Raw genomic sequence first — 24,320 nt, forward strand, 5'->3', positions numbered from 1 at the left:
GGCGCCCACGCGGAACGAGGCTTTTGGGTGCCGTACACACACACACACACACACACACACACACACACACACACACACACACACACACACACACACACACACACACACACACACACGCACGCACGCACGCACGCACACACACACACAGGCCTCGATGACGCCCACATCCAATCTTACTTTACGACGGCGGCGCTGATATACGGCGGCAGCATAAATGGTGCGAAATTCACCAAAAGGGGAGGAGGAAGGCGACGCAGGAGCAGCAAAAGTCGTACGCCACTCAAAATGGCACGCCTTGATTGCGCACCTACACGCACTTGCATCGTCGCGCCGCTTGAACAACGCTCTCTCTTCGCGCCGCTAGCACAATCTAAGAACGTGGCGCTAGCTGTCGTAAACAGGCGGCGAAGGGCGATGCTTATGTCAGGGGCGGATCCAGCCACTCACTTTAGAAGGGAGGGGGGGAACGGTCGCAAGAGGTAAAAAAAACTGGAATGGCGGGGGGGGGGGGGGGGTCGACCTGGATTCTTTGTTCTTTCGTAGTTACGTCCATCACAAAACCACATCCCAGCGTAAGTACTGTTTAATCTGCGCTCACAGCAGTCGCACGAATTGGTCCCAAAAATCGGTGAGAAAAGGTGAACGACAGGCACTGAAAGGAGCGGTGGGGCTGACGCAGTTTTTCTCCAGTGTGGAAGGGGAGAGATTTGCTAACAAGTGGCAGATCCCCCCCCCCCCTCCAGCTGGATTTGCCCCTGATTGTCATTGAAAGTTGCCAGCGCTATATGACACAGCGCCACAGGCGCCCGTTTTTATCAAAATAACGTGGCGAAACGCTTCTCGTCTCGTCTCCTCGATCCTTCTAGGAAATGTTGTCACAAGCGGTTCGTGATGTGCTCGCACGTGCGCGCCCGAGTGATGCAATCGGCTTTCATTTCATTCCCCCCCTCCCCTCTTGTGGAATGGAGTAACTGTCCTCCATCCATAAATAGCGATGGCCATAGAAAAGAACGAAGGAGGTTTTGGACACACGCACGCACACATGCATACTGCAGTGATGGACTTAACGCTTTTCGGAGCATACTTTGGAGTGGAAAAAATACTGTTTTGAAGCCACCATTGGTGTTTTCAGAGCAGAGATATGTTAGCTTGGAACAGCTACTTGTGCTTTAAGAGCAGATACACAATTTGCCGTACACCGATTGGAGTTCGAAGCATCATTGAAGCATCTCACAAACATTAACACCCATTATAAGATATATTTTACAGACAACAATTAATGTAAATTTCACGAAGAAAATCATTGAAAAATGCCTTGTTGTCCAAAATATGCCGTAAGGTGAGCATATAATTAAAATAATAGTGTTTGTAGCAGAAACCAAATGAAACCGGTAAAGCTGAGCCCCACATAACTGTTGCCAAATAACCAGTAGATAATGTGTATGAGATAAAAGTAATCCTGCTCATTTTCACATTTCGCCACACTAGCATAGCCTCCAAGTATAGCTGAAAAAAAAAAAACTGCCAAATGAGCTATATGCTTAACATGCCGGTTGTTGTCGCACTAGGGAGATCAGAGCCAATAATGCTGCCCACTAATAGATAATGCGTATGAGATAAAAGCGTACTGAGATGATGGTATACAAATTCTTTTCAGTTTCTTTAGGACTCATGAGCTGGTTCAACGGCAAAAGTTTGTGATTTTCGTTCTCTCAGAGCCATTTCGAAGCAGGTTTGGAACAACTGGAGCAGCACTTCCATCCCCTCTACTGAGAAAGAGAGAGAATTCGACACACCTTCAGCAGTGTTTCCCTCCGACGAACCTGAGTAAATCTTACGCGGTACTGAATTGTGCTCAAAATCTACTAAAAGAAACAAAAAGATAACACACTTTTAAATGAAAGATTCCAAGGGCAGGTAAGCACAACCTAAAGAAAGGAGTCATTTGACTATTTTTCAGTAGTTCTGGCTGGTGTTGTGCCTCGCCCAAGTTCCACGTGGTCTTCGCGGCCTGCTGGCACCTGGCAGCTGTTGATGAGTCAACCCTGCACCGGGACGGCGACGGACGCGGACAATCGGGAAAAACCACGTCGCCGGCTCCTCTTGACACAAAAGTCGTTGGCCAAGTTTTTGTCAGCCGCCGAGAGCAACACTCCGAAGCAGCGTCGACCCAGCAGCTGTACGGGGTATTCTGCCTTGCTTGAGTCAACCTGGCTGCATCAGGGAGCGACTTTGCGCATGGGATTCCACGTCATCTCACTGTGGTGCCACGCTGGCGCGTGGGGTCTCCCTCACCAAACAGCGAACTGGGCATGCCTTGCCCCCTTTCCTAGGTTCAGAGGGAGGCGGTGTTTGGTTTTCCCTCTTCGGGGCCGGAGAGGAAGACGACGATCTCATTGGAGTATCCTGCGCATAAATTATCTTTGCAAGGGATCTTGGGAAGGCGGACGATGTATAAAAACGCTAGCGCAGAGGCGCTCGTGGGTGATTCTCTTTTCATGTTGTACCACGCTACCATGTAAATACTGTATATAAACATTTTTTTCTCCTTCTCCGGCTTCTCTACTCGCCCTCTCCGGGGACTCGGATGGCCCGAGTCCGCACCACGCTACACAAAGACGCAACAGTGGCTGGCAGCTTATGGGATTCGCCTGCGTCGGCTGCATCGAAGTGGTGAGTGCCGCGTGTTTGCTCTTCTTTTCGCCAGACTCGTTAGCGCAGATGGTCGGTAACGTGGTAGGGTGATTGTGGTAAATTTTGATTCGCAGACCAAGAATTGGGTGGCTCGTGGGCAAAATTACCTTAGAAGAGAAACGGTGTGCATATCTAAGATGGAGAAGTTTAAGGTCCAAGAACTCCTCGAAATTTGTCAGGAGCTGAATATTTCGGTCGGCTCGGTTAAAAGAAAACAACAAATTTTGGAGCACTTGGGAAAAGAGGAAGTGAGTTTAGAAGAGGCCATTGAGGCCAGAGAAACCATTTTGGCAAAGAAAGAGGAGCGTGAGCGCTTAGCCCGTGAACAGAGAGAGGAGGAAATAAGGAGGGATCGCGAGGATAAAGAACATGAAATCCGTCTGAAAGAACTGGAGCTTCGTATGTCCGTGGGAAATCGAAATTCAGGGGGTGGAGAATCAAAGATAAAGGATCTAATCCACACCTTCAAGGCGGGTGACGACATTGCATTATACCTCGTGCATTTTGAGCGAGCATGCGAAAATGCAGGGTTTAGTAGGGAGACTTGGCCACAAAAACTGATATGCGTACTACCAGGCGAAGTGTCCGATGTTATCGCAAGAATGAATAAAGAGGACTCCGAGGTGTATGACAGGGTAAAGGCTGCATTGCTACGAAAATGTCGCCTATCGACAGAGGCTTTCCGCCTGCGGTTCAGGCACTCTAAGAGGGGCAACGAATCTCATTCAGACTATGCCTACCAAATTAGAGCCAACTTTGAAGAATGGCTCAAAAGCGCGCAAGTCTATGGCAACCATGACAAGGTCATTGAGTTGATGGTACTTGAGCAGTTTTACCGGGGAATTCCCGAGGAGGTAAGGCTTTGGGTGCAGGATAGGATGAAAGACGTAGACATGAACAGGGCAGCAGAACTCGCCGAAGATTACTGCTCACGCCGTAGTCTCCGCAGTACACCACGAACTTCGGAAAAAAATGAAAAGGTAGAAAGCTGGTCGGGAAACCAGGGACGCAAGAGGTTTGCAAGAAATAACTGGAAACCCGAGAATTCCAAGTTATTAGACAGTCAGCAGGGAAAGGACAGTGAGGGGACTAAGGCGGCACCTTCATCAGGTTCAAAGGCGCCGGGTGACATAGCGCATGCGTTAGAAGCGCGGAAGCCAGTTGTTTGCTACAGCTGCGGAGAAAAGGGCCACATGGCCAGGAGCTGTAAGAGGCACATGGCATTTGCCACAATTCAGGAGTCAGAGGATAGCTTAAAGCTGTTGAAGCCTTACATGAGGACACTCTCAGTGAACGGCCGAATGTGTAGGGTATTGAGGGACTCGGCGGCCACAATGGATGTAGCGCATCCAAGTTGCGTATCTTCCGAAGACTATATAGGAGAGTGTGCCTGGATTCGGCAAGTGGCAGAAAAGCAAAGCGTCTGCCTACCGATAGCGAGGGTTGTAATCGAGGGCCCTTTCGGCCAATTGTGTACGGAAGCAGCAATTTCAGCCAACCTTCCGGAGCACTTCCCTTACCTATTTTCAAATAAGTCTGAGGAAATGTTAAAAACACGTGGAGAATCATTTGCCACCGAAATAGCTTGCATGGCCCTTACCCGTTCGAAGGCGCGCGAGCTGACGCAACAGCTGAGCAGCTCACCCTCTGGGGAACAGACGTCCGAGGGCAGTGTAGGAAAACCTGAGGTAGTTGCGACGGAAAATGAGTCTGCCATGCGAGTTGTCGAGACGGAAACTGGGGCTATGGTCGGCAACAGCGAGGAAATATCTCTAACGCCCGAAAACGAGGACTTGGTGACAGGCTCGGTGTTAACACCCGCGTCCACCAGTTGGTGTCAGCTAGCCAGAACCGACCGTGCAACGCTAGTGGTCGATCAAAAGGCGGATCTCGCACTCTCTATGCTGCTAGATGCCATACATAAGGAAGGTAACTCTAGAAAGAACGTTTCGTTCTACACCCAAAACGAGGTGTTGCATCGCAGGTATGAGAACGCTAAAGGGCGGGTCTACAACCAAGTGGTAGTTCCACTAAAATACCGGCAGAACATTCTCGACCTGGCCCACAGCAACGCCTGGGCGGGCCACTTAGGTATAAAGAAAACGAAAGCTAAGCTGGCTCAGGAGTTCTACTGGCCCGGGTGCTGGAAGGATGTAGAGATGTTTGTCCGTGAATGCGACACTTGTCAGCGGATAGGAAAATCAACAGACAAATGGAAGGCACCAATGAAACTAGTGCCAATAATCACAGAACCCTTCCGTCGGCTCGTGATTGACATCGTGGGGCCTCTGCCTCCATCTAAATCAGGATATCGGTACGTCCTGACCGCGCTGTGCGTTGCCACCAAGTTCCCGGAGGCAATCGCACTGAAAGAGTTGAGTTCAGTATGCGTGGTGGACGCATTGTTGTCTATTTTTTCTCGGGTGGGTTTTCCCTCGGAGATACAGTGTGACAACGGAAGTGTGTTCACAAGCTGCCTTACGACTACATTCCTAGAACGCTGCGGGATAAAAATCGCGCATAGCTCTATTCACCATCCACAGTCGAACCCTGTGGAACGCATGCACTCGGTCATGAAACGCGTTTTGCGAGCTTTGTGCTTTGAGCATAAAAGTGACTGGGAGGGGTGTATACCAGCTGCGATGTTTTCTCTGAGGTCGGCCCCACACGAGAGTACGGGTTTTAGTCCGGCTGAACTTGTCTACGGCAGGAACTTGAGAGGTCCGCTGCACTTGATACGAGAGTCATGGACTGGATATGGGGAGGACCCTAATGTGGTTTCCTATGTACTGGATTTATTGGGGCGACTGGGGACTACACGCGAAGTGGTGGAGAGCAACATGCGCGCAGCACAGGCGCTTTCCAAGGCCCGTTACGATAAGTCAGCTCGAAAGCGAGTCTTTAGAGTGGGCGATGAGGTGATGCTGTTGTGCCCTTCAAGAAAAAACAAGCTGGACGTACAATGGGAGGGACCAGCGACAGTGATGTCAGTGCTTTCAGACACCAACTACGAGGTAAAGTGGGGCCGGAAATGCCCCAAAGTGTATCACAGTAACCTAATGAAACCCTACATGCGACGAAAAGCAGTAGTAAACCTTGCACTCAATGTTCCTGAGGACGAGGGCGCGGAAATCCTTTGTCTTTCCGATGGCACGGTCAGCAGCACATTGTCAGATAGGGTAGACACAGGGAACACCCTAAGTAAGGCTCAAGAGGAAGATTTAGAGCTTTTAGTACAGGAATTCGCTACCGTTTTCTCCGAGAAGCCAGGCAAAACGGATGTGATTAAGCACGACATTGAGCTGACGGTTAACAAGCCGATCAGCTGTAAGCCGTATCGGGTGTCACCTAGACAGAGAGAGATACTAGAGGCCGAAATTCGCCGCATGATCGACCTAGGTGTTATCATCGAAGCAGACAGTGATTTCACCTCGCCTTTGATTTTGGTTGAGATTCCGGGCCGTGATCCAAGGCCATGCGTGGACTATCGCCGCCTGAACTCTGTAACAATCGACCAGACTTACCCTATTCCTAACATTGAAGAGAGGGTAGAGACAGTGTCTAAGGCGAAATACATTTCTACGCTAGACCTTGTTAGGGGGTATTGGCAGGTCCCTTTGACAGAGCGCGCGAGTCGATACGCTGCTTTTATCTCACCCCTGGGCACTTTTCGTCCTTTGATGATGAGCTTTGGGCTCAAGAACGCACCGTATTGTTTCAGCCGCCTGATGGATAAGGTTCTCCACGGGCTCGAGAAATTTGCGCTGCCTTACCTAGACGATGTGGCGATATTTTCGGACAAATGGGAAGACCATGTTGAACACCTTCGGATGGTTTTGGAACGGATCAAAAATGCAGGTCTTACGGTAAAGAGAGAGAAATGTCATTTGGGCTGTGCTGAAGTAAGCTATTTAGGGCACATTGTAGGAAATGGGCGTCGTCGACCGTCCGAACTCAAGGTAGCCGCGGTGGGCGGTTATCGTCGTCCCAGCACTAAGACCGAGATGAGAGCATTCCTCGGCCTCACAGGTTACTATCAGCATTACGTCCCGAATTACTCCGAGATTGCCAGCCCTTTGACAGATAGTTTACGCAAGACCGAACCTGTGAACATTCAATGGGACTCTAAAAAGGAAGACGCTTTTCAGAAGCTGAAGCACGCATTGAGTGAGAAACCCGTCTTGAGGGCACCGGATTTTGCAAAACCTTTCACTATTCAGTGTGATGCAAGCGAACGCAGTTTAGGAGCAGTGCTATGTCAGACAGACCAGAGTGGAGAGGAGCGGCCGGTTTTGTATTTGAGTCGCAAATTGAGCAGCAAGGAAGAGGCTTATAGCACTTCGGAAAAAGAATGTGCTTGCATTGTTTGGGCCGTACAAAAACTAGGCTGCTATGTTGCTGGCTCTAAGTTTATTATAGAAACTGATCACTCTCCACTAACCTGGTTACACCAAATGTCACCTAAGAATGGTCGTTTGCTCAGATGGAGCATAGCACTGCAGCAGCACAATTTCGAGGTGCGCTACAAGAGAGGTGGCCTTCATACAAATGCAGACGCCCTAAGTCGAGCGTTTTGACTCGTCAAAAGACGCGGAAGGTTTGTTTGATTTTTTTGTTTACCTTTACCTAGTTTATGTGTATTTTTTTTTTTCTCAATGTGTTACAGTGAGGGCATAGAGAAATTTTTTACTGACTCCCTCGTTGTCCCGAGCTCTACAGTTTGCTTGTTTAGCTTGATTATAATGTTATCTCGATTCCAAATGGAATTACGTATGAAAGAGTTACTGGACACTTGTCCCGATTGGTATGCACATTGTTTCCTTGAGCTTAAGTTATTAAGATAAGATGTTTGCTTTGTAAAATCTGAGGCCTGGCGATGAGAGTGGCGTGCACGCGGTGCTTGTCGCATTGTGTGTGGCTGACAAAGGTCGTTTCTTGGAGCTTGTCACCCACTTTTCACCGAAGCGGGGCGCAGAGGCCAGCTCTTGGAGCATTCCAGTTTGACCAGGCCCTTCGAGAAAGCAAGAGCCTTGCCGGAACGTCGCCGACATCGACCCGGCCGAGCTGCATGGAACAACTAGACCTCCCGATGTATCATCTGGCGGCGGGGGTGCTGTTGTGCCTCGCCCAAGTTCCACGTGGTCTTCGCGGCCTGCTGGCACCTGGCAGCTGTTGATGAGTCAACCCTGCACCGGGACGGCGACGGACGCGGACAATCGGGAAAAACCACGTCGCCGGCTCCTCTTGACACAAAAGTCGTTGGCCAAGTTTTTGTCAGCCGCCGAGAGCAACACTCCGAAGCAGCGTCGACCCAGCAGCTGTACGGGGTATTCTGCCTTGCTTGAGTCAACCTGGCTGCATCAGGGAGCGACTTTGCGCATGGGATTCCACGTCATCTCACTGTGGTGCCACGCTGGCGCGTGGGGTCTCCCTCACCAAACAGCGAACTGGGCATGCCTTGCCCCCTTTCCTAGGTTCAGAGGGAGGCGGTGTTTGGTTTTCCCTCTTCGGGGCCGGAGAGGAAGACGACGATCTCATTGGAGTATCCTGCGCATAAATTATCTTTGCAAGGGATCTTGGGAAGGCGGACGATGTATAAAAACGCTAGCGCAGAGGCGCTCGTGGGTGATTCTCTTTTCATGTTGTACCACGCTACCATGTAAATACTGTATATAAACATTTTTTTCTCCTTCTCCGGCTTCTCTACTCGCCCTCTCCGGGGACTCGGATGGCCCGAGTCCGCACCACGCTACACAAAGACGCAACACTGGCCATGTACGACTTCTTTTGAAGAGGCATGTGAAGTCTCTTTGGAGATCGCTGTACTCTCGTCGAGAGTCGTAGGAAACAACAGAAAGTTAACGAATCACGTTAAAGAGAGCCACATTAGAGGCAAGTAAGGCCTTGGCCAGAAAAGTAACACATACTGTTTTTTTTAGCATACATTGTCAATGTGACTTAGTGCTGATCAACAAGCTTTCTCCTCTAACGAGTACATGGCCTGAAAGTTAGTAATTGTAACATTACACCTGTCAACAGCAAGCTTACGATGCAAAATGAAGCCAGATGTTGAAGTGAATAATAGTTTGTTGGGTTTCAACATCCAAAAACCGTGATATTGTTACGTTATTTCGGCTGACTGAAACAGGGCATAGTGGGACATACCCAAGAAGGATGCCTCAGACTGAGAGTGAAGAAGTGGACGTTGTCAGTGAGCTGCGTTGTGGCTGCGGACTGACTACTGTTATTTTCCACGTAACATTTTGGTGGACGTGCGGGGTACGAGCCAGAAGACATAGATGGCCACTGGCTGCGGCAGTAACGAGCGATGTGTCCTGCGCGACCACAGCGGAAGCAGATTGGCTTATCATCAGCTGTTCGCCATTCAGACGGGTTTCTGGTTCGAATAGAGTACGGACGGCGACGTTTCATGTCCACAGAAGCTATCGCGAGATCAGTATTATCTAGGGTGGGTGCAGTGGACAGGATACCCAGGTTAGCGAATTTCTGGCAGACAACAGCCTGAATCAAAGAGACAGCTGGCATTGAGGCGTCGGGCGACGTCGGTTTGTTGGCAGCCGGGTAAGCGGCCTTGAGTTCACGTCGGATGACGCGCGTCAAGTCTTCGGTTGTAGACGGATGACAAGAAGTGGCTTCGCAAGACGACGTTGCCACGGTGTTGGGTAGGCGCTGGAACTGCTGCAAAATGCGTCGACTCTTCGCCTGCTCAAGACGGCGGCACTCTTCGATCACGGCGTCGATGGTCGTTACGTTCGTAAATACAAGCAGGCTGAACGCATCGTCGGCGATTCCTTTTAAAACGTGCGAAATCTTGTCGACCTCAGTCATGTTGGGATCGGCCCTTTGACACAACGCTAAGACGTCTTGAATATAAGTCAAGTAAGGCTCAGTGGACGTCTGTGTACATACGGCCAATTGCTTTCGGGCATCAAGCTGTTGACCAAACGGGTTGCCAAAGAGGTTGCGGAGCTGTTGTTTAAACATTTCCCAGATTGTGATTTCGTGCTCATGGGTCTCAAACCAGATGCGAGGGGTCTTGTCAAGATAGAAAATGACAATTCGCAAGCAGAACGGTTGGGTCCCAGCCATATTGCTTGCTGACGCGCTCCTACATGCTAAGCCACTTGTCCACATTTGCATTGTCCTCTCCAGTAAAGGTACCGGGATCACGGGGTTGCGTAAGGGTGACGTACCAGGTCGCTGTCGTTGCCGAGGTAGGTGGCGAAGCCGTATCCTCACCCGGAATTCCTGTGATGGAATTATTCCATCACAGAGCGCGAATGCCTTGCACTGGTGTGGGCAGTCGCGAAATTTCGCCCTTACTTATACGGCCGACCATTTATAGTTCTCACCGACCACCACGCTCTTTGCTGTCTCGCCTCCCTCAAAGATCCCACAGGTCGTCTCGCCCGCTGGGCACTCCACCTCCAAGAGTATTCTTACACCGTAGTGTATAAATCAGGAAAACTGCACAAAGATGTGGATTGTCTGTCACGCTACCCTGTGGCCGACTGCGATCCTACGAGCACTGATTCTGTGGGTTGCGTCCTTTCCATCTCCCAGCTGCTTCATCTCGGGGATGAGCAGCGTCGCGATCCGGATATCAGCCGCCTAATACAACAGCTCGAATCTTCACCGCAAGATGCTTCTGTTCGCATGTTTACCTTAAAAGACCACACCTTATATCGGCACAATTTATCACCCAATGGTCACGACCTACTTCTGGTCATACCAAAGCACCTGCACTCCACAGTACTACGCGAGCTTCATGACGCGCCAACCGCTGGTCACCTTGGTGTCACTCGCACATATGACCGTGTGCGCCGCCACTTCTACTGGCCTGGCCTTTCACGCTCTGTACATCGTTATGTCAACGCTTGCGAAATTTGCCAGCGTCGCAAAAAGCCGTCGAGACTCCCTTCCAAATATCTTCAGCCCATCGACATCCCATCAGAGCCATTCTTCTGTGTTGGCTTAGACCTTCTCGTTTCCTTCCCAACATCTGCCTCTGGAAACAAGTGAGTCGCAGTTGCTGCAAATTACGCAACCGGTTATGGAGTTACGCGAGCCATGCCAACAAGCTGCGCTATAGACATCGCTGATTTTCTACTACGCGATCTCATTTTAGTGCATGGAGCCCCTCGTCAACTGCTGACAGACCGAGGCCGTACGTTCCTTTCTGAAGTGGTTGACGATATCCTGCGTTCCTGCTCTACCCAACATAAGCTCACGACATCGTACCATCCCCAGACAAACGGGCTTAAAGAACGTTTAAACCGCACCCTGACACACCTGCTATCAAAATACATCTCGGCCGACCATCGTGATTGGGACGTTGCACTGCCCTACGTGACGTTCGCACACAATTCCTCCCGGCATGACACTGCTGGGTACTCACCATTTTACCTTCTGTTTGGACGCGAACCAACATTGCCGTTGGATACCTTCATGCCAGCCGCTGCGCAGTCTACTTGTGAATATGCACGCGACGCTGTTACCAGAGCTGACCATGCTCGTCAGCTTGCCCACAGCAGATTATTGGCGTCCCAAGACTCGCAGAAGCATCATTACGACGAGCGGCATCACGACGAACCCTTTGTGACAGGTTCCCTCGTTCTTCTTTGGTCCCCTACGTGACATGCAGGCCTTTCAGAGAAGCTTCTCTCTCGTTTCACGGGCCCATACCGCGTGCCTAGACGAGTGACTGACACTACATATGAAATTGTCCCTGATAATCCATCAACCTCTTCTGCTCTGCTGTCCCGGGACATCGTCCACGTATCAAGGCTCAAGCGTTACCACACTGCTCCTGCTGTGGCCCCGTAAACTCGCCGCGTCGGCGCTTTTGCCGCCGGGGGTCGTGTTACGTGATTTCGACTGACTGAAACAGGGCATAGTGGGACATACTTAAAAAGGGTGCCTCCGACTGAGAGTGAAGAAGTGGACGTTGTTGGTGAGCTGCGTTGTGGCTGCGGACTGACTACTGTTATTTTCCACGTAACAATATGATTGTGAGGGGTGTCGCAGTAAAGGGCTCAGAAAATTTAGGCCACCAGGGGTTCTTCAACATGCACCCTAAATCAAGTACCTGTGGCCCTCACAGCGTTTCCGCCTCCATTGAAAACGCGGCCAGGATTTGATCCCACAACTTTCAGGTCAGCAGTCAAAACCATCATCACTAGACCGCCACGACAGGGGCTGTGAATAACACCCAAAGCAAAATTATCAACAATATAATAATAGAGCCTTATAAAGAAAGCAACTGTTCTCGTGAGAACAAACAATGCACAGAAAGAACATAGATGGGGGAAGACACGGCAGGGGTAAGCTTTGAAAATATTACATCCGCATTGCATTTCGGGGATGAATTTAGATAGACTGCAGAGCTCCCTTCTGCCCTTTATTATTTATGTTTTTAAGTTCTCATAAAGCCTGAATTATGATCGATTTTAGAGCAGGAAAGGAGTAATTAAAATAAATGGAGATAAAGCCCTTACACATCAGCATACTAAGTGCTGCATGGCAAAGTGGCCCCAGAAAGTCTAGTGAGCCTCTCTCCTCCAACCACAACCTAAGAAATTAAATTTTGGACAGACAGCACCTGGCAACCACACAGCTATTGCACCCGGCCCCCTTCCCCCCCACACACACAAAAGAGGGGAGAAAGAAAGCAGAAGATAGAAAGGTATATAACTGCAAAGAACTTAAAAAACAATAACACCAATTTTTGGGAATTTATGGGCCAAAACCACGGTACAATTATTAGCCATGCCTTATTGGGGGACATTGGATCAATTTATACCCCTGAAATTGATTATCAGGCACTGACATCTTGCAACATGGGCATTCTATGAATTTTGCCTGTCGTAATGTCACTGCAGTGGCCGATAACTGATTTTGTGCCCTTGAGCTTACCAGCGCAACATCTTATGTGCCAAGCCCATAGCCAGGAATATTTTAGACGGAGGCCCACCGAAGGCCTCGCCTATTTCAGAAAAACACCTATTTTCAGTATCTATTTCTGGTGAAACACCCCCTTCCGATAAAAATATGGGGGGGGGGGGGGCTTTTAAGGTATTCACCCTCTGGCTGTAGGCCTGTTATGTGCTAAGCTACCTCAGTGGGAAAAACAAACCTTTCAATGCGAACCTTCATTATGAAGAACATGCAATAAACATTATCCTCTGAAAAAACAAAATAAATACCATGTATAGAAACGAGAACGGAAGGGTGGGCATGCCAGGCCAAATTAGAGGGCCTATAAGTTTTCTTCTTCACTACTCTCTTTTACTTTTCTTTATATTTAGGGGACACAGGCACAAAGTTAATGTGTTTATGAAAATCACAGCAACAAGTGTTGCAAGATCAAACCAGTAAAAAGCTGAAGCCAATCCCATTATTCTTAACATAGGTGTCCTGGCATTTCGTGTGCCGTGATGTACTCTTCGGTTTAACTGTGTTGCGCTGCACGGCAGAAGATCTTAGAGAACATGCGAAAAGCGTATTACCGTATTTACTCGATTCTACCGCGCCCTCGATTGTAACGCGCACCCGATTTCCACCGCGAAAAAAAAAAAAAAACGTAAGACATCGATTGCAACGCGCACCCATTTTTTTCGCTGGCCCGCACGATCACACCACTCGAAAAAACGATTCCTTTCGGGATTGTCTTCCATTCAAATATGAGGTACGGGCGAAGCTTGTGCCCATCTGACGTGTAACAGAGCATTGCCGTCACTGTAGTTTTACCGTGGACCGATGTCAGCACGCGAACTTGCTTCACCCCCTTCTTCTCGACAGTTGTGGTGCCAGGCATGTCGAAGTAAAGAGGCGTCTGATCGGCATTCCAGATTTGCCCAAGCAGGTAGCCGTTGTTGCGCCGCAAGTTTAGGACGAACCTCTGAAAACTGTAAAGCTTTTCATCGTACTTCTCCGCAAAAGTTTTCGCATATGCATGTTCCCCTTCGGAGGGAAGAGCCTTTCCTCTTCATATAGTTAATTAGCCAGCACCTGCTCGCTTTAAACTGGCTCCGCATTAGACCTTTTTCTGAGACTAATTGCATAGCCCGCACTTGGAGCAGTTCTGTCGTCACGGGCCGCTGTGCCGCTCGCTGCTCAAGCACATACTCGCCGAGCAGCTCTTTAATTTGCGGAAACCGACCCTGCTGTGGTCCGCTGAAGCCTTTGCGTCAAGCTTTGCTGTCGACAATCTTCTGCTTTTGTTTCCGCCGGTCCCGCACGCACGTTTCGGGAACGACCGCGATGCGGCCCGATTTCCGTCCGTTTCTGCACACGCGATGACTTTTCTTTTAAAAGCGGCATTGTGGTGCACTCGAGTTTTTGGAGTCGGCCCTTCCACGTCGTCGATGCTAATGCATTACTAGATGACGAACTCCTCAGCACACGTACGAAGTGCCGCACATGGTAAACACATAGGCAGAAATAGCCGACGCACCATGCCGACGCACGTAGGGGGTGGCCATTTTGGATTTGCGATGGCAATAGATTGACCGTAATTTTTTTGTTCGTACTCGATTCTAACGCGCATGCGATTTATGAACTCGCTTAACCGGAAAAAAGGTGCGCGTTAGATTCGAGTAATTACGGTATATTAGGAGCTCTGCTCCAAAAGATGCCTGAAGGATTTCAATTGCTCACGCAAAAAAATGTATGTTTTATCAATTAACTCAATTAATTTATTTTCATTAGTATTTTGGTCAACTGTTAATTGGTCCCCATTTCAAGAAAACTTTTGCTTCACTATCAAGTGTATCCAAAATTACTAACTTGAACCAGAACCATTAATTTTGTTTCGATATTACCTTTTTAAAATGCACTGTCCGAATGTTGAGAAAACTGGCGTGAGTGCTCGACTGCAATTGCTTGGGAGAGAAACACGAATGTCATTTGTTGTTTGTGGCAATAAAAAAATGACTCAGTAACACGAGAAAAGAAACCATTTACATTTAAAAAGCCCCAAACGTCACATCTGTTGAAAAGACATCCAAAAAACTATTTAAAAAAAAAAATAGAGTACTGCGACCGGAAAAAAACAACAACGAAAAGCAGGCCGTGTTCCCTGGTACGGCGATGACGTTACAAGGTACGGCGAGTGGTCCAAGGGTGGCAAGGTACAGTTGTTCCCAATACAAGTCGCAACAAGCTGGCCATTGTCAAAGTTGTGCCAACATTGTTTGGCAGCCCTGACATAGCTGCTGGTATTTGAAGTAAACACTGTTTCAACTAATAGAATATTTGAAGGTAATTTGACATTTTTCGGCGTCAATGTGCAGGGCTGACGTGCCCTGAGCCGTGGCTATCGTGTTGCAACTGATAGTGAGCATGACTGTGCACGAGCTCATGTCGTGCAAGTTTAAGGGGTTCCTTCTTTGTGGAATTGCTGAAATGCATCCTGATGTGTTGCTGCTTTTGTACAAGTAGAAAGCCTCGTCCACAGGGTGACACATTTCCAGAATTTCTTGTCGATGCCGATGAGAAGTGTTGGGAAGTATGGTTGCCAACAATGCACAACCCACACGCGTCCAAGTGCGCATCTGCAATCCATGCCGCAAAGAGTGATAACCACACCGTAGCACACAGATGTTGTGAAACCCTGATACATGAGCAGCAGCTGAAAAGGAAGAGAGAGAAAGGAAGGATGCATGCAGCACTGACCATTATCAACTCGGGGAGAGAGTCATCATCGGCGTATCGGATCATCTTGGGAGGAATGGCAGGTGTAAATGCTTGGGCATCCCTGCACACGACACACAAAGAGAAGCAGTGGTTGGCGAAAAAAACGTCAAATTAAAACATAAGTGTTGGTGCACGAGTGAAGAAAATGTGTGTAAAAAACACAGCCTAAAAAACTTTTTTTTTCTTTGAATTTTCAAACTGAATGAACAGCTTTTTCATTATCTGTGACCAGTTAAAATGTACTTCCTCTCTTGTACTGTGCTCCAATCATTACATGTAACGATGACAAAAGCAGTGCTTGGGCATGGGCGCATGCTAGGCTAGCAAAGCGAAGGAAGAAGGCCCAGTTGTCAAAAAACTTGGCACACTGCACCTACTATGTAGTTGGAGGTAATGCGCCTTCCTGTGGAACGCTGCCAGACTTCCTTGTTAATAGAACCCACAAGTCGACCACTGCCGCAAGTATTCATCCCACCACCAACGGTCGACGTCCAGGCCTCCATGATGGTCCCAGGAAACTACTTGACCGCCGACGTGCTACTTCAGACCAATGCGCATAAGCTCTTTCCTCGGAACACGGTACATGCTTCCCAAGGCGTAGATCATGCAACAAGGCCAAGAGACACCGTCCACACTTCCTTGACCGTGCATATTCCAACAGTGAGTGCTACGACCGCCGCATACTGCGCCGACGTGATTTCTTGCCCATCAATGCCTCACCCGACAGCGGCGCAGAGCCCTTCTGTACTTGCATGCTCGACCCAGCTCGACTGCTCCAAGTCATTGAGCTCCGGGGTCTGGCCAGCTGCCTCGCCATATACCGCTCTTTTGTAAGTATCGAAGTTCAGAGGTTTCCGAGATGACGCTAATATGTGGGTGGTGACTATCAGTACCCTCGGCTTTTGACATGGCTCGAAAACTGTGAATGACGGGTGGCTATTGTCCGCTTTCGTCGTTGTGCCGAGGCATGGCACAGATACGGGGGCCTAAAGCAACTGCCCTGGCTGGAATAGAGTGCCATGCTCATCACTGCTCTCGACCGGATCCACCATAGAACCGGTGGCGCAACCAATCGCATACTGAGGATGGAGCTAAGCAGGCCTAGCCACGGTGGTCTAGTGGCTAAGGTACTCGGCTGCTGACCTGCAGGTCGCGAGATCGAATCTCGGCTGCGGCGGCTGCATTTCCGATGGAGGCGGAAATGTTGTAGGCCCATGTGATCAGATTTGAGTGCACGTTAATGAACCCCAGGTGGTCGAAATTTCCGGAGCCCTCCACTACGGCGTCTCTTATAGTCATATGGTGGTTTTGGGACGTTAAACCCCACATGTCAATCGAGCTAAGCAGGAGTACGTCCTCGAGGCTGCACCTAAACACTACAGCTCATTGACCAGTATCTTGGACTTCATTCCTCGCAAGAACACCTGACTCGGCTGGTCTTTAAATCCAGTACAAAAAAAAACAATCACTCACCGATGTTCGGTAACTGTGTTGACAATGCGGCACCAACACATGCATGACATCGAGCCACCCAACACCCAACGTGGCCACTTCCTATAGTACAAATCCACGTCGACGGAGTCGGCGAGCTTACAGCAGTTGTATAAATAGGAGCTTCACATACTGCCTTGCATCGACGCCATGCCCCCGTCACTCTGGTGCCTTAGTTCAAGGCACCCTTGCAAGGTCTCAGAGGGAGCACTTTGCCAGTCGGTGCACTGGACCTGCGCATGCAAACCGAAGCCAAGAGCAAATTCCTTGCCGTCGTTATTGTCCTCGAGGACTTGCACACGGACATTGTTTTGGGAGCTGATTACCTCTTGTCTGGTGTACACAGCTCGCCATAGATGGCAGCCGAGTACCGCTGCTTGACACCGAGCATTTCTTCGGCTACGGAATTCCCAGGTGGAACACCGCAGTCACAGATGTTCAGCAAGGAGAGCTCAGTGACCAACCTGTAGGAGATTTGCCTACTTCACGGCAGTCATTTGCTGGGTGTGCGAGTGCTTTACTCAATGAATCCATGGCTGCCGAAGACACATTAATGGACGATATGCCTGTTTTATCGAGATCTGCCCACCACGCCTTGGCCAAAGCTAGCGATGCACCACAAGAAGATGAAGTCAGCATCAGCCATTCCGGCCTCCTAGCATGCGGCTCTACTGGAAATCACAGGCACTTCAGTATGACTTCGAGACCATTTGAATGTTGTGCGCATCACCAGGAGGCAGTCTGCGTCAGCGAGAAATCCGACCTGGATCGGCCAGACAGCGACCAGCTCGCACAGAGCAGCGAGGTGACCCCTAGTACTCCCTTGGTGTCTCCAGAGTGGTGGACAGCCATGGTGGCGACAACCCGTATAGTAGCAGTGGTACAAAACCACCAAGGAGCATCTTGCTTTCTCGCGGCCCCAGAACAGGAGAAGGCAGTGACGGCAACACAGAGGCTCTTGCGTCGAAGCATGAAGGCCGCGCATCACAGCCTGTCTGAACTCGTAGGTGCACTTCATTAGACAAGAATTTGCCTGCTTCCCTGATAGGCATGCGGCGACCGGCACAGTCCGCCAAAGCCATCATTGCATGACTAGCAGAGAATGACGCACCGCGGTCGCGACCGGCCTGTGCGGGGCAGCAAATGCCGTCCACGAGAGGCATTAGTTCTACCTATGGCGGTTTTAAGAGACAACTACCATGAGAGAAAGGCCAACTTTGGCAGGACTGCATGCACGCAGGATGGTCAAGTGTAATGATGACAAAAGCGGCATGCTAGGCTAGCAAAGTGAAGAAGGACGAAGATCAGAATACCTAAGAACAGCCGGCCCGTAGCAGGGGTGCTGTCTCTTGTTTCTCTTTCTTCACAACATACCATAAATTTTCCTTCTAGTGTTTTTTTTTTGTACTTTTGTATAGTTGTGTAAAAGTCGCTCATTTCTTTCAAATGTGTATTTATGCATAGTACTTAGTCTTTCGGCTTGGTATTTTTCTGGTTTCAGTTTTTCACATATTTCTTTCTTATTTTACTATAGGCATTTTGCTCTTGATTGTAGCATGATGTTTTAAAGCTTCAGGTATGCTTTCTACTTTTTGAATTTGGTTTCCCTGTAAAAAAAAATCATTGCATTTTTTTTTACCCTAGTCATGCCGAGGTAATCTGCCTTCAGTCCCTTCAAACGAGCCAATTTTCTATTTGCCTAAATAAACTGAATGAATGAATGAAAGTAGCGCTAACATCAAGAAACCAGAAACTACTTTTTAACTTTTACAGTGGTGGCACCAATTCCATGATAAGTCATGTTGATGTCCTTCGAAAACTGTACCACATTGGCTAAGTTTGGCTTTCACGTTTCTTTGAGACATTGCAAGTATCATGCACTGCAAGCCATGGCGATACAGTCGGCATAAGACTCACAGGGCACCGTCGACCCACGCCTTGCGCGGCAGGTAATCGGGCCCGGAGATTTGTACTTTGTGGCTGAAGCTGTCGTAGGGGCGCACATGCGCGCTGGACGTCCCGTTCATGCGGGCCAGGCTCTTGGACGGTTTGTCGCGGGCATCCGTGGGTGTCGGCACTGTCTGGCGGATGCAACGCTTGCTGGGGGATCTGCAGCGATTCCAACAAGAAGCCAGGATATCAACGTACGATGACACATTTCACTATTTTCAACATTGCTTGGATGTCTGCTGTGTGTCGGTGCCTTCGAAGTGTGTCAGCTGAATGGCTGTCTAACCTTAAGAAGCGAATGTGAAGACGCAGGTTTTTTTGGAATTTTTTTTTCTTTAACTGAAAATCTCTAATATAAGTGATGATGGCTCAACCATTGTTGAAGTTGTTCGGTATAGAAAGAACAAAATTCCAGAGGTTTTGTAATATTCAAAGAAGCATGCCTAAGTGACACTTCTACACATGTATACTATAGCTCCAAATAATCATTAATGTGGAGCGGTTTCGTACAAAGATCCTCCAAGCATGCTTATGCCAGGCTTACTTAATAATGCTGAGCACTTTGGCTTTCCAAGGAATTAACATGCCTTTGATTGACCGCTACAATAAAACTGACTGCAACAGACAATGCAAAGTACCACCCGATGCCATAGTATTCCCCAACTGCATAAAACACAATACATACAGAAGCATTAAGCATTTTTAAAGGCATGAAAGAAGGCTCAGGCAGACGGTCAGTACTTATAATCACAAGAGTTGGTCTTTTTACCAGTGTCGACATGGCTCTGAGCCATGCTCCTTAGTCTTTATCACGGCAGTGGTTGCACGGATAGAGAAAAAACTTGTCAAAATGATGGCTTTCGTGCCATTCACCGGCTCACTGGCTGGCGGCTCATTAGTTCAATGAAATCACAGTAGTGTTTGTCGTTGAAACCCAAATGCAAATGGCAGGCAAGTTGGACGTTGCTGGGGTACAATAGTGTGATATTGAGAGTATCACTTTATAGCAATATATACATGTCCCATAATGCATACGACATTTATAGTCAAAGAATTATAAGCATAGAACCATTATAACTAAGATTGCCCATGTGGTATAAACACTGGAGAGAGCTAGATGTGATTGACTATTCACAGCTGTCTGTATATGCCTAAATGGCTTGAAATGTACAAGTGAGATTCCAATTTCGTGCAATTCACTATACATTCAGCAGGTAATTAACCCTGTGGGGAAAGAGTCATTCCTACCCGGCGAGGCACAAAAGCAGCACCAGCTCCTATTCACTGGTGTCCTCCTTGTCACCACTGACTAGTTCTCAATCTTGAAAGACCGCATGTTGATTTGTAGATTGAGCGTGATGAAATATTTTCTGAGGGGGAGGTACCTTTTTAATTTCAAAGGGGGGGGGCACCCCATTGAAATGGTAATTTTTCACTCTGTACGTCATGGCGGAAAACATTTTGGGGGAGGAGGGCTCTACACACAGTATTGACAGTGCACTGTAGAACAGATTAGTAAGCATACGGTATAGCTAAAGCAAGCCTTAACTGAATATTCCACTGTTCAAGGAGAAAAGCTTTTACACAAAGAGAAAATGATGGGATGAAAAAGACTCAGTACCTGAGAAAAGGTCGCTCATCTAGGCCCCTCTTCTTCATCTCTTCAAGTGTCTGGTATTCTGTTCGGCCACTGGAGGAAGAGACAAAAAGATGATCACACACTAGCTTTATCAGACTCGCATGCGTCTTCGTGTATTTCGTATTATATCTGCAGTAACCTTCTGAAAAATTCATGAAGGTCTTGTAGCACCACTACTTCTGTGTGCCAGCCATGGCTGAGGAGTAGTTACGTTTTAAAGATTGTTATACAGAAGCAGTCGCAAATTACTTTAGCTAAATAGGTAGTCATTTTCAGATACAGGTGACCAGATGCTCTGATGAAGGCTGGTCTACCAGCCTAAATACGGGCAACATCAAGCTTTTCAACTTCCCAATGTGGGCAGAAAAAGTCTTCAGTAATAAAAAATAAATATATAAAAAAGAAAGAAAACTAATACAACTTCCTTAATCACCCTTATAGAATCAAACAATCACAATATCTATGGAAATAGCATTGACAGCATGTCTGTACTTTTATTAGACACTTATGGGGTTGAACAGCAGTGAAACTTTATTAAAAAATATATATTCTGGGTAGATGGCCTAATTGACCTAAGTTATAATGTCATGTGAGCTATGTGGTCGTGAGGCAAAGATCCTTGGCAAAAGCTGCAACGAACAAGCCTGCTTGTTACTCGAAGGATTTCTCAAAATAAAGACGGGGGCAGGGCGAGTTAGCAAACCATCTGTCACTCTGCACTTAAATGAATTTAGATACATTGACGTGCATATCAGATAGTAAATCTGTAATCATATTCATTTCGTGTTTTTTCATTGAATGCGTCTGTGCATATGCTTGCTGTGTGTGTGCGTGTTTATGCGTGTGTGTGTTTTATGATGACATTGTGAAATATCTGTGACAATCTTGTGTGCTTTTTTTGTGTTCCACACTTGCTGCAATGGCGACAGGTGCTGCTGACTAACGCTCCCACATTTAAAGGGCCTCAGCTACACTTTTCCAAGTAGCCATGAAAAGGATTTACTGATTGCCTCATAGATTCACCACCGTGAAAACTTTCAGAATTTATCTAGTATGAGCGGAGTTACAAAGATTTGTTACACACTGGGATAGCATTTTCTTTTCCCTTGTCCCAACAAAAGTTCTGGAAGCTAAGCAGGGAGGGATTGCACAGGGAAAGAATATGTGTCACGAGCGCATCAAACCTTGAGCACTTTCTCTCTTTTTTTTTTTTGCTTCGAACATGCGGCTTTTGATTGTGATCGCGTGTGCACCCGTGGACAAGACGCAGCCTCTCGCGGCGGGCCCCTGTAACGACTAAGCATGCCATGTTCAAATCAGCCCATCGCTGATACAATGACTGCGATAAGCAATTTTTAAGCTTGTAGCATCATTTGTGGAGAGAAGAGAAAGCAATTTTCAGCTGACTTTGAGAGCAATTTTCAGGTGACTTTGAGAATGTCTAGTAAATCCCAGGCCACATGCTCCGCTATTATATTTGGCTCGCATGTTTTCGAAAGGCCTCGACTATCGATCGGCAGTGTTTCTGACCATCGTCGAAAAGTGTTGCAGGGCCCCTTTAAATGCACACATATACCCTATAAAGTGGATAAAGGGATGAACGCCACTGCGTATAGCTCAGTAGTAGAGCATCAGACGCGTTTTGCAAAGGTCACAGATTCAGATTCTGCCGGTGGCAAGTTATCTTTTCATCCACCTTTTTTTTTTTCACATTTACATTACAATTACTCCTAATAACATCTTTTATACTTATCTTGGCATCATTGTCTATTAGTGCTCATTAGTATTGTGTCTAAGAAAGAAAACAAGCACTAAAATTTACATTTCTTTTTTAAAGTGTTGTGTTCTTTTCTTGTACTCAGTATCTTTTCATCTTCACAGCACACTGAGACGAGGTGGCGATCAGGCATGGCCTGACAGCCCTCGCCACTTAGAAAACTGCCAGATGCCTTAAGGGGGTCGACTGGTCTTTGGGACCAAAAAGCGACAAAAAATTTCATGTTTTAAAATTGACATATTTGGTTTCTGCAAGTATTTTTCTATCTCTGTGCAAATTTTCACACACCAGGAAGTGGTAATATTTTTGTAATGTTATTCTAACTGTCCAGATTCTTGGTGCTGCTAACATGCAGAACCTGCAAAAAAATGAGGAACTGGCTTCGAGGCTTCTTTATAATTTGGCGGTACCTGTGTCTGAGGCTATACTACCAATTTATGAGCACCTTTATGAGGATTGCAAAACATGTGCACTATGCTTGTTGCTTTATGAAGAAGCTGTGTGTTTTCAGCTTGTTTCATTTTTTTTCAAAAAAGTCAATTTAGGACTGTTCAATTTTGAGGCCTGAATATTTCTACAGCTAGGGCAAGTACAACAATAATTCTTTTTGCAATGAAAACCTGTATGTACCTATGTGGGATTCAAGTATGGGAGCAGAATTCAGAGCACAAGCCTTTTTAATTAATTACTCATCAAAATTGTAACACAATTTAAACTGCTTTTGAAAATTGATAGTTAAGTTTGCTGTAAAATAATCAAGAAAGGCCCAAAAACAAAGAAACTCTTGCATACTTTCAATCTATGGCCATTAGTCAATGTCGGCATACCTTAAATATCACTATTAATTAAGCACTTATTTTTCTATGGTGGCCCCAAACAGTAGGCGGTAAACTTAAGTTATCTCAGGAACAAGATGAGTTACAGGAAAAGTAATTAGATATTTGAAATCAGCAGAAAAAACTTTATAATCCTGTGCAGTTTAATCAAGATCACCGAAGAGATAAACAAAAATAAGACCAGTCTGCCCCCTTAATAAAGTTGTTTACTACTACTGCACACTGAGCGCCAACTATAAACTGGTGCCTTGTGACCTGCATTGCCATTATTACCAACAAAAAAATAAACGTCGTCGCATAGTCAATTGTGTAAAAGGAACAGCCTGAAAAGTACAGGAAAAAAGCTCCAGTTTACACCACAAGGTGTATAACACATGACAGTGGTGCCGAATAGCTCGATGAAACTTCGTTAGAAAATGCAATGGCTGACATTCTGGCAGACAACACATAACCGCGTGTACTCCAATACACGCATGTGCATTTGTACAGTGTCATAATGTCAACTGGAAACTGTCCCCGCTTCACTAAATCACAGTAGCCGCTCTGCACGGAGCAAATGAAGTCAATAATTTCTAGCTATTTGTGTGCAGTAGCTGCCAACTAAACTCACACTGTGACAGTGCAAAGATGCTTGTTGCATCGTACATGTGCACTTGCTAAGGGAGCGCCAATCAAGTGAAGCTAGTTGGCAGGGGATCATGAAACTAATCATGAATAGGCGTGGCCCCTATATTATTGGTCTAACATGATGAGCTGCTTTCGTTTCTGTGACCAATGCACACAGAATAAAAGCAGCAGCGCATGGCAGCACAGGGAATTTGAGTTATTTTGATTATGAAAGGTGTGCAGCATGCTTAAACTAATTGTATCACATGCATGCTGAAAGCAGTGTTCGAGATGCTTATTGTGAAATGGTTGTTGGTCAAAGGCCAACACAGGTGCCTTCGTCAGCATCTGTCGTCCTACCCAATATGGCTATCGGTATGAATTAAATTCAAACTTAGATTGATTGGTTCACTGACATCTGCTCTTACCAAAAAGATGACCCGTCCTTTGTGGAACGCTGGGGTGTTCACTAAATGTTGAGGGGTGCGGTTAAGTGTTGTGCACCAGCATACTTGTGGCACATAGTGACTGGTAAGCATTTAAAAAATGACTACAACTTAAGTGATCAGGTCAGTGAACAGATTACACACTATGAAAACTGCGACAAAGA

The 24,320-nt window shown here is 47.3% G+C and overlaps 1 protein-coding gene across 5 annotated transcripts in view; it reads right to left on the reverse strand.

Moving 5' to 3' along the window:
• LOC119178453 (protein tyrosine phosphatase Meg) overlaps positions 1–24,320 on the reverse strand; it is a 365,579-nt gene that overhangs the window by 119,637 nt on the left and 221,622 nt on the right. For all 5 annotated transcript variants that reach the window (XM_037429656.2, XM_037429658.2, XM_075887796.1 and 2 more), the window contains 3 exons: positions 20,474–20,542; positions 18,820–19,011; positions 15,391–15,472 (listed from right to left, as the gene is read on the reverse strand). In XM_037429656.2, coding sequence (XP_037285553.2) covers positions 15,391–15,472; positions 18,820–19,011; positions 20,474–20,542 — 343 coding nt within the window. The remainder of the gene's footprint in view (positions 1–15,390; positions 15,473–18,819; positions 19,012–20,473; positions 20,543–24,320) is intronic.

The sequence above is a fragment of the Rhipicephalus microplus genome, chromosome 1 (assembly GCF_043290135.1).
Source record: "Rhipicephalus microplus isolate Deutch F79 chromosome 1, USDA_Rmic, whole genome shotgun sequence".
In the NCBI taxonomy this organism is placed as follows: domain Eukaryota; kingdom Metazoa; phylum Arthropoda; class Arachnida; order Ixodida; family Ixodidae; genus Rhipicephalus; species Rhipicephalus microplus.